The sequence below is a fragment of the Microtus ochrogaster genome, chromosome 8 (assembly GCF_000317375.1).
Source record: "Microtus ochrogaster isolate Prairie Vole_2 chromosome 8, MicOch1.0, whole genome shotgun sequence".
NCBI classification, from domain to species: Eukaryota; Metazoa; Chordata; class Mammalia; order Rodentia; family Cricetidae; genus Microtus; species Microtus ochrogaster.
Genome location: NC_022015.1, coordinates 19,920,807 through 19,931,014, shown reverse-complemented (window position 1 = coordinate 19,931,014; position 10,208 = coordinate 19,920,807). Strand labels below are relative to the sequence as shown.

At 51.5% G+C, this 10,208-nt stretch overlaps 1 protein-coding gene across 1 annotated transcript in view; it reads left to right on the top strand.

Moving 5' to 3' along the window:
* The window catches only part of Qprt (quinolinate phosphoribosyltransferase), a 14,890-nt gene extending 13,062 nt beyond the window's left edge, over positions 1-1,828 (top strand). The window contains exons 2-4 of the mRNA XM_005351281.3: positions 454-989; positions 1,168-1,299; positions 1,384-1,828. Of these exons, the coding sequence (XP_005351338.1) occupies positions 454-989; positions 1,168-1,299; positions 1,384-1,602 (887 nt within the window). The 3' untranslated portion in view covers positions 1,603-1,828. The remainder of the gene's footprint in view (positions 1-453; positions 990-1,167; positions 1,300-1,383) is intronic.
* The last annotated feature ends 8,380 nt before the right edge of the window (positions 1,829-10,208 follow it).

Below are 10,208 nucleotides of genomic sequence, written 5' to 3'. Positions count from 1 at the left end.
TTAAAGGCGTGCGCCACCATCGCCCGGCTTATTTATTTATTTATTTATTTATTTATTTATTTATTTATTTTTCAAGATAGGTTTCTCTGTAGTTATGGAGCCTGTCCAAGCCTGTCCTGGAACTAGCTCTTGTGGACCAGGCTGGCCTCAAACTCACAGAGATCCTCCTGCCTCTGACTCCTGAGTGCTGGGATTAAAGGTGTGCACCTCCACTGCCCAGCTTCCTTATAAAATTCCTTGATGCTTGCTGAAAGTTTAACTTTAGCTAGGTGCGGGCTATTTTTATTTACTCTGACAACCTGATTGGCTCCAGACCTAACCCTCTGCCCCAGCTCAATCTCCACTCTGATTGGCTAGTGCCCCGTTGACCATACTTTTGGACATTTCGGTATCACCTCTGGCTACAAGGGAGGAAGTACAAGCCTAGCAGCTGTCTCTCTGGTTCCCCCTCAGGCCTGCAGCTCCTGCTGCCCTCTACAACCCTAGCAGCCCTGGCGAACAGCTGGCTTCAAGAAGACTGCCCGAGTCTCAATTTTGCAGCCTTGGTCACTGGATCAGGTCCCGCACAGGCAGCGCTGTGGGCCAAATCTCCAGGGGTTCTGGCGGGGCGACCTTTCTTTGATGCCATCTTTACCCAGCTCAACTGCCAAGTGTCCTGGTTCCTCCCAGAGGGATCGAAGCTGGTACCTGTGGTCAAGGTGGCCGAAGTCCGGGGACCTGCCCACCACCTGCTGCTGGGGGAACGGGTGGCCCTGAACACCCTGGCCCGCTGCAGTGGGATTGCCAGCGTGGCGGCGACAGCTGTGGAGGTGGCCAGGGGCACCGGATGGAATGGGCATGTGGCGGGCACGAGGAAGACCACTCCGGGGTTCCGACTGGTGGAGAAGTACGGGCTCCTAATAGGCGGGGCTGCAAGCCACCGCTACGACCTAGGAGGGCTGATAATGGTGAAAGACAACCACGTGATGGCAGCCGGCGGCGTGGAAAAGGTGAGTGGTTGAGCCGCTGTTCTCACTAGGGTCCGCTTCTGACCCTCATTCCAGTCCCTCCACCAGAGTCCCAGGGTTAGGGATGCCATCTGTAAATGGAGGAGGCCGGCTTCCGTTTTGCGCTCCAGGGTCCAGTGCCAGGTGAGCCAACCTCACCTTTTCTCTGTCGGCCTCGCAGGCCGTGCAGAGGGCCCGGCAGGCAGCCGACTTCGCCCTGAAGGTAGAGGTGGAATGCAGCAGCCTGAAGGAGGCCTTGCAGGCAGCACAGGCTGGCGCTGACCTGGTCCTGCTGGACAACTTCAAGCCTGAGGTGAGACGGATCCGACTCCTGGGCAGGGTCTGTGCGAGGGAAGGGGTGGGAAGCTCTCACCTCCTCTCCGCTTGTATCTTACAGGAGCTGCACCCCACAGCGGCTGCCCTGAAAGCCAAGTTCCCCAGCGTGGCTGTGGAAGCCAGTGGGGGCGTCACACTGGGTAACCTCCCCCTGTTCTGTGGGACCCACATTGACGTCATCTCTCTGGGGATGCTGACGCAGGCTGCTCCAGCCCTGGATTTCTCCCTCAAGCTGTTTGCTGAAGGTGCTACTCCAGTGCCTCATGCCCGTAGGACTTAAAGCCGGAAAAGACGCCACCAGCAGGCGACACTCTGGCTTGTTGGCCCTCTTTAGGTTCAAAGGCGACAGGACTCACCTGACACCTGAGCTTCCCACTAGCTCTGCCAGCCCCGGCTTGTGTGACCTGCCGGGGCCGACTTTGATTTTGCTTGCCTCAGTTTTCTCATCTGTAAAATAGGTCTAATAAACGTTCGACCTTCCTGAGCTGTGGATGACGGCTACCGCACACCCAGCGGCCAGTAAACGCTAGAAAGCAGTACCGCTCCCCTACTCTAAGACATAAACTTGTTTTCAAACACCACCTTCTAGAAAGGTTGCCCCCTTAATAAACGGTGTTTCATAGCAAGACTCTGGCACCCGGCAGCTGACAGCACATGGCCTGTGTGGGCAGCTGGGGACATTTGACAGGAAACAAGCCACAAGCACAGCCCAAACTCTTTATCTGTCGGCAGGGTTGAGGATCAGGCATGCTCTAACCTCAGCCCTCTTCTTCCCTCCCTCCTTTCTTCTTTCCTGCTCTCCCCTCCCCCGCCACGTAGCCGAGGCTGGCCTTGTACTTTAACTGTGTTCTCACGGCTCAGACCATGGCACCACACCTAGCTTAAACTCTTCCTGCATGTGTAGACTAGAAGCTGTGAGCAGCAAGAGGACACTGGGGAGAAATGCGTGGAGGTTCTCTTTTTTATTCTGGGATCAATATCTTATATTTGAAGGTGGATGGTGTCAGGGTGTCAGGTTTGCCCCCTAGCTGTGACCCTCCCCTTGGCTAAGGCCCGAGGTGCTACCATTACCTCACCTAAGGCTAGAATTTCTAAGGCGGTTCTAGGAGGAACATGGCCATGAGAGGTCCCAGGTGCTGGTGATCTGTGAGGTGACATTTCCCAGGGGCTCCCTCTGGGGCTTCCTCTGCCTCTCAGAGCCCACACATCTCACCCTTTGCCACAGGAGAGGAAAACTCAGTTCTTTCCCACAAAGGCCTGAGGTTTTTTTTTTTGTTTTTTGTTTTTTCGAGACAGGGTTTCTCTGTGGCTTTGGAGCCTGTCCTGGAACTAGCTCTGTAGACCAGGGTGGTCTCGAACTCACAGAGATCCACCTGCCTCTGCCTCCCGAGTGCTGGGATTAAAGGCGTGCGCCACCATCGCCCGGCATGGCCTGAGGTTGACTGAGAAATATTTCCTGCCTGGTGTCCCTGGGGGTGTGGAAGGGCAAACATTCAGCTCACTTCAGTCTGAAGCCCGACAGATGGAGGCCCGCATCATCCATACCCCTGCCTTCGCCAGGCTGTGTGTCAGGAGGCTCAGAGTTTCCTGGCAGAGATACTGGGCAGAGCTGGCTGCTGTTCTGAGCTGAGGGGCCGTTCCCATGGGCATGGCCTGTTCTCACGGGCACAGCCTGGACGTGTCGCATAGCACTGCGCCCATTCTCTCTGACCCCCTCCTGGGTTCTGCCCTTCCTCTGGGAGCAACATGGCCACACTCTTAACAAGGTGGCCCAACCCCAGAGACCTTAAGTCTTTGAGAGCCCTAATTCCCGCTTCACTTCTGAAGAGGGAGAACGAAGTCCCCTCAGAACGGGGCACTGCCGGACCCCAGTGCAGGAAACGTGGGCCCAGGGGTGCTCTATAACCAGAAAGCCCCCAATCTAGAATTCCAGGTGGCATCAGGGCCTGAGAGGGGCAGCGATGAGGAGTGTGTATTAGGAGACCCAAACCCGTGCTCTAGAATCTAAAATTAGCGAGTGAGCTGGACCAGACAAGGGGTGGGCTGTACGCAGTGGCCCTCGGGACTTCCTGCACATGTCACATCCACAACCTTGCTGTTTTGTTTTTGCTTTTAGGTGCGAGCTCACGAAGCTTATATAGCTCATGTAGCCCGGGCTATCCTGGAACTCACCATGTAGCCAAGGCTTGTCTTGAGCTACTGATGCCTAACCCTTCACCTCCCAAGTGAAGCCACTACACTTGGCTAATGTTAAAATTATTATTTTTTTAAATTATACATATATAGTGTTCTGGGCACCAGATCTCATTATAGATGGATGTGAGCCATCATGTGGTTGCTGGGAATTGAACTCAGGACTTCCGGAACAGCAGTCAGTTCTCTTAACCTCTGAGCCATCTCTCCAGCCCCGTTATTATTGTTTTTAATGAACTCTGCCATGCTGAATTTGAAGCTCAATTTTGAACTCAGAAATCCCTTCCAGGATTCTCTGAATCTGTGAACTAGGAAGGGATTCCATTATCAGAGGAAAAGAAAGCAAAGGATTCCAGAGAAGCCAAGCAGAACACACCCTCTTTGCCGGAGAGAGATGAGGGTGTGGGTTTTCAGGCAGAGGCCCAGAGGTAGGTAATAGCTTGCAGTGTGTGCTCAAGTGGTTGGAGCTGGGCTTGGAAAGCCAGATGGCTAGGGGATGGGCTGGCTCCAGACCACAAAATGGTAGGTCAGAGGCTTTGGACTCTGTCCCAACAACAATCAAGTACAAGCTAGAAAAAGAGACAAGCCTATTTTCAGTGAGGAGTCAGTCCTGCAAAGGAAGATGCCTTTGGAGAGGGGCAGGGTGGCTGCAGGGAGTTGCGGGAAGCGGCCTGGGAAGGCTTGAATGTGGGTCTTGCCATGGAACAGGCTCCAGTAGAGCGGTGGTTCTCAGCCTTCCTAACGCTGTGACCCTTTAGTACAGTTCCTCGTGCTGTGGTGACCCCAACCATAAAATTATTCCCCTTGCTACTTCATAACTGTAATGTTGCTACCATATGAACTGTCATGAAAACATCTGACATGTAGGTTACCTGATATGCGATCTCCAAAGGGGTCGAGACCCACAGATTGAGAAATGCTCGATGCTCAGGTAGAGGCTAGAGCCTCTTAGTGGGCTCAGGGGGCAGAGAGAGGCTGGGTGTGGCTCAGGGGGCTGGAGGGAGGGGAGGGCAGAAGAGGAGTCTCCCTTCCCACTTGGTGGCTGGCTTCCTGGCCAGCCTGGGACTAGGGCTACAGCATTCCTCCAGCTGCCCCGTGCCCAGTGTGAAGCCCATTTGACAAATGGCCGAGTTGACTTGCTAAGTGAAGGTGCCTACTGTCCCCCCCACCCCCGGCTGTGGCATCATCGGGGAAGGCTGGTAGGTGAGAAGGGAGAAGCGGGACTGCGTGCTCTGGCCCAGATGTGCAGGTCCCATCCTCCAGTTGCTAATGAGGAGGTGTGGGCTGTGAGCATCTCCATGCTACCCAGAAAGACACTGAGACTCATGGGGTTGAGAGTGCGCCGAGGAGGGTGCATTTCCACACAGTGGCGGGCAGAATTTGAAAGCATTCTTCACCCCTCCCCATGGTGCTGGGCGCCGTTCTAGATGCTGCGGGCAGAGCAATAATAAGCAGGCAGAAACGTTTGTCCTTGTGGAGGTTGTATCTGAGCCCCGGGGTTGGGGTGGAGTCGGGAAGAACAATGAAAAAGGAAAATTCTTACAAATGCCCTTGTGACCACCAGAGGGCAATGCAACCACGCGGTTTGGGGATTCAAAAAGCCACTAGGCTTGTTGGCTAGGGGCACTAAATACAGCGGCTATCTGTTCCCAAGACTGGGCTGGTGATGGAGAGCCCGGACGACTGCCTGTTCGAGGCCAGTCAGGTCCCCATAGTTCTAAGAACACTAGGACTAGGCCTCGTGGCCGGAGCACCTGAGAAACTGAGGCCTGAGAAAAAGGAGAATCGCATTTTGGAGGCCAAAATGGGCTGCATAAATCTTGTCCCCAAAAAACTGGGAACCAAACAAAAGACCCTTGGGCAGGGAGAGAGTAGAAAGCTGGGTAAATTCTTCCACCTAGCTCAGTCCTGTCACAGACCCTCACCCAACTGTCCAGGGTAGCCTGGAGGCACGCGAGGCCCAAGCTCCGGGGCAATTCACTGGAGCCCGTGGAGCCCATCTACCGCCCCTCCACTCTTTCACCTGCACGCTTGCCCCTCCCACAACCAGTCGGCTCCCGCCCACTCACCTGGCTACCCAGCCTGTCTGCCATTTGCCCTCCTGCCCACCCTCCTATCCCACCCACAGGCTTACACTTTCATCTCGTCAGCTCTGGCCCGACCACTCAACCCAGTCACCACCTGAGGTTACCTTAGGCCAGAGCGGGAGGCCTTCCGTCAAGGACAAGAGGTCAAACTCAGTCAAGAAGGAACACGTGAGTTTTCGCAGTTTTTACGTGCCCAGGCCAGTGAAGGGTGGAGGCAATTGAAACCATCAAGACCTTTTAGCAAACCAGCTTTCGCACTTAGAGACGATCTCCCTGTGGTGTGATGACAGTCACGCATTGTTTCATAAGCCCTCGGCGGAGGTAAAATCTGCACACGTTTCTACGCCTTCCTGCCTTGTTCTCACGGTGTCCTGAGTAATTGATCATTTTGGCTGCTCTGCTTTCTGAGGTCCTGAGCAACGAAGCCAAACTGTGAATTGCAGAAAATCTAGTCACTCGACCGTTGGTAAATTTGCACTTATCCCTGTGCACACCAGCTTTCTCTAGGTAGTGCGGACTGTGTTCGACACGTTCTGGCCAGTGAGAACCAGCACAGCCCTTGCCCCTTGCAGGAGCTAGGGGGTGAAGAGGTCACCCTACACCCCTAGTGTGGTGGGCACGCTGCAGCCTCCTTCCCCAGGGCTGGAGAGCTACCCCAGGGCTGGAGAAGGACCCCAAGGCTGGAGAGCGACCCCAGGACTGGAGAGTGTCCCCAGGGCTGGAGAAAGACCCCAGGGCTGGAGAGCAACCCCAGGCCTAACAAGGTGAATAGGAAGAGGCTGAGGTCCGAAGCATCAAGGCCAGCCTGGAGCCTCTGGAGAGCCGATCAAAGGAACAAGGGCTGGGGAAGTAGCTCTGTGATGGGGTGCGTCCTGAGGGACATGCAGACCTGTGGTACAATACACACGTGCAGACAAAATACATACAAAATACATATAAAATAAAACAATTAAAAATAAAACAAACATAAAAACCTAGTGTTTGGCCTGCATGTATATACATGAACCATGTGTGTACACGGTGCCCGTGGAAGCCAGATGAAGACATCAGATCCCTTGGAGCTGGAGTTACAGACAGTTGTAAGAAACCATGTGGGTGCTGGGAATTGAACCCAGGTCTTCTGGAAGAACACCCAGAACTCTTAACTTAATCATCGCTCAAGTTCCTAAAACTGACTTTTTCTTTTTAAATTTTATTTCCTTCTTTGGTTAAGTTTGCTTTATTCGTTTATGATTTCTGCTCTGCATATACAGCTATGTGCGAGAAGAGGGTGCCAGATCTCATTATAGATGGTTGTGAGCCACCAGTGGTTGCCGGGAATTGAACTCTGGACCTCTGGAAGGGCAGCCAGTGTGCTTAACCACTGAGCCATCTCTCCAGTCCAAAGCTGACTTCTTCTTTTTTTTTTTTTTTGTGGTTTTTTCGAGACAGGGTTTCTCTGTGGTTTTGGAGCCTGTCCTGGAACTAGCTCTTGTAGACCAGGCTGGTCTCCAAAGCTGACTTCTTGAATATAACACAGAGATGAATTTCATGAAAAGTTAGAACAGAGTCACATGATCAGATTTATTAAAATAAGGGATAAGGGTGGGTACATGGCACAGACCTTTAATCCCAGCACTCAGGAGACCAAGGCAGAGGGATCTCTGCTAGTTTGAGGCCAGCCAGGACTATATAGTAAGACCCTGTCTCAAAAAATAAGGAATAAATATGCATTTTGTATTTAAACATAAACATTGGGAATGAGAAGGAGCTTGCAGAGCCTGGGTGACTTAAGGAAAGACAATATACATTTAAGTCTTGAGGCCCTGAGAGAACTTAGCTTTGGTGGCTTTACAGAGACTCAGTAGGGGTTTGTGAGCTTCTAAGTTACAGTTATTCAAAGATTGTCATTTCAAACAAGAATTAAAATGTTCCAACATGTGGGTTGCGAGGGCCAAACTCAGACTGTCGGGTGTGGTGGCAAGCACCCTTAGCAAGTGAGTGGTTTCGCTGGTCCCTAGCTTGGTTTTTCATTTTGTTTTGTTTGAGACAAATTCTCACCATGTAGCCCTGGCTGACCCAAATTCACTATCCAGAGCAAGCTGGCCTCAAGCTCACAGAGATCCACCTGCCTCTGCCTCCCGAGTGCTGGGATTAAAGGTGTGTGTCACCAGGCCTGGCTAGCTTGTTGTAATTTGGTTTTTTTTTTTTTTTTTTTTTTTTTGAGACAGGGTTTTTCTGTATAACAGTCTTGGCTGTCCTGGAACTAGCTCTTGTAGACCAGGCTGGCCTTGAACTCACAGAGATCTGCCTCCCGAGGGCTGGGGTTAAAAGCATGCACCACTACTGCCTGGTTTAGCTTGTTTTTAACATCTCCCTTGGAGACCTCTGTAGGAAGATGAACATCTCTGTGACTAATTTTACCCCAAACTCAGGGGCCTCTTTTCCTTCCCGTGTCTCTGTAATTTCTGTCCTATTTTGCTTCAGTCTGCACGATGCCAGCGATTGAATTAGTATACGTACACATCGCCATCAATATTGACTTCTCCTTTCTCACTCCAGTCTTTAACTCCATCCCCACCCCTCCCCAACCCCTAGTCCGGGAGTCCTCCCTTCTACTTTCCGCTTCTGTGAGTCAGGTTGTTTCCAGTGGTTTTACTCTGTGTAAACAGAGAGCGTGACTTCTAGCCCTCTGCCTAGGTTCCTTATGCTTTGCAAATATTGACCCCTTTTCAAACACTGCTGGCAAATATTTTCTCCTAAGTCTGTATTGTCTCTTTACTCTGTCCCTTTATGCCTGCTAATCTCCTATTGCTTGTCAGATAAACACCAGACCTTTGTATCATCCATAAAATGATGGTCATCTTGATGAGGAAGAGTGTTCGGGTACGCCTTAGTCATCCCTATCACTGAGGCAAGGCTTTCCTGAATAGTTTACCTTTCCTGAACAATCTGGTGAATTCTGAGTGTGTCTAATCGGCTGAGCTGCCCTGGCTTTGAGTCAGTCCTCACACTGGTCTGGCTAATCCTGCAGGTGCCTCTTTCCCTGGCCTTGAGTAGCTTGCTTGCGTCTGTGAGTGTGTGCATGCGAGCGCGCGCGCGCGCGCGCACACACACACACACACACACACACACACACACACACACACACACTTATTGATTCCTTGCTGGGCACTTGAGAGGAACCCTATGAAGACCAGGGCTCCAGGCTGCTCATCTCTGTCCTCTGGGGAACCATCTCGAAGCCTCCACGACTGTTCCCTGACTATCAGTTCTGTCTCCCTAGCTCGGAAAGTCCTTTGGGCGGCTCCTCACTGATTCCCTTGTCCCCCCCCCCTTTTTTTTTCTGGAGATTTCTTGCTCTGGCCATTGCCGATGGTCTGGAGCTTCCTAAATTGTGTTTTCGCTGTGGTGGTGGCAGAAATCCAGCTTCTGATGCTCCCTTCTGCCTGGAAGCCAGAGTCCCAGAATCCGGGAGTGAAATCGCAGAGTAGCAAGCAGTGTGCTCTTGGGATGAACACCGCAAACACACACCAGCTTTCCAGCCTCCAAAGCTTTTCTCCGTTGAATAGATGCCTCCGGTTTTCTCTCCATATCCAGTCCCTCTGCTTTTGCTATTTGGAAATTCTGTCAGGTATATATTGATGAATTGGTCTATCAGCTTTTTGCTTTTGTTTTTGTTTTGAGACAGGGTCTCACTTTGTTGTCCTTGGCTGTCCTGGAACTCCCTCTGTAGACCAGGCTGGCCTTGGACTCACTCATAGAGATCTGCCTGCCGCTGCCTCCTCAGTGCTGGGAATAAAGGTGTGCCCCACCACCACTACCTGGCCAATTCCCATTTTAAAAATCATTTTGTCTTATATCATAAAAAGTATTGAAAACTATTCTTTGCCGGGTGGTGGTGGTGCACGCCTTTAATCGCAGCACTCGGGAGGCAGAGGCAGGTGGATCTTTGTGGATTTGAAGCCAATCTACTCTACAAGAGCTAGTTCCAGGACAGACTCCAAACTACAGTGAAACTCTGTCTGTAAAAAAGAAAAAGAAAAATATTCTTCTTGGATTCAATCCCCAATACCAATATTACTATTAAAATTATCATTATTACTTCAGTCATTGTAGTTTCCAGAACCTTCCTTATTTTGGCATCTGAGCAGTTGCATGCCACCAAGGAAGTTTTGTGAACTGGTTAAGCCACTCCACTCAGGTCAGTGGCTCTTGCTCCGTCCCCTACCAAGGGGACATTTGGCAATGCCATCTTGTCACAGCTACTGGCTCTTAGCTGGTAGAGAAGCTTTGAAATACCAAGAAAGTTTGTCGTAAAGAAGAATTATCTGTCTCAACATGTTGCTAGCATGAAAGTGGGGGGGCTGTGACCTGAGAGAGCTGCCCCCACTCTTACCACCAAAGGCCCAGACAAGGAGCTCTGCAACCCATTTGTGAAGCCTTTTCAGAAAACTTGTTCAGCTCCATGTGGAACAGACCTCTGGTTACTGTTTGACATGATCCATATGGCCAAGATATATTTCGTTTGGATCATAGAGGTAAAGATTTATGTACATTAAGAAATTATTGTCTTGCCGGGTGGTGGTGGCGCACGCCTTTAATCCCAGCACTTGGGAGGCAGAGG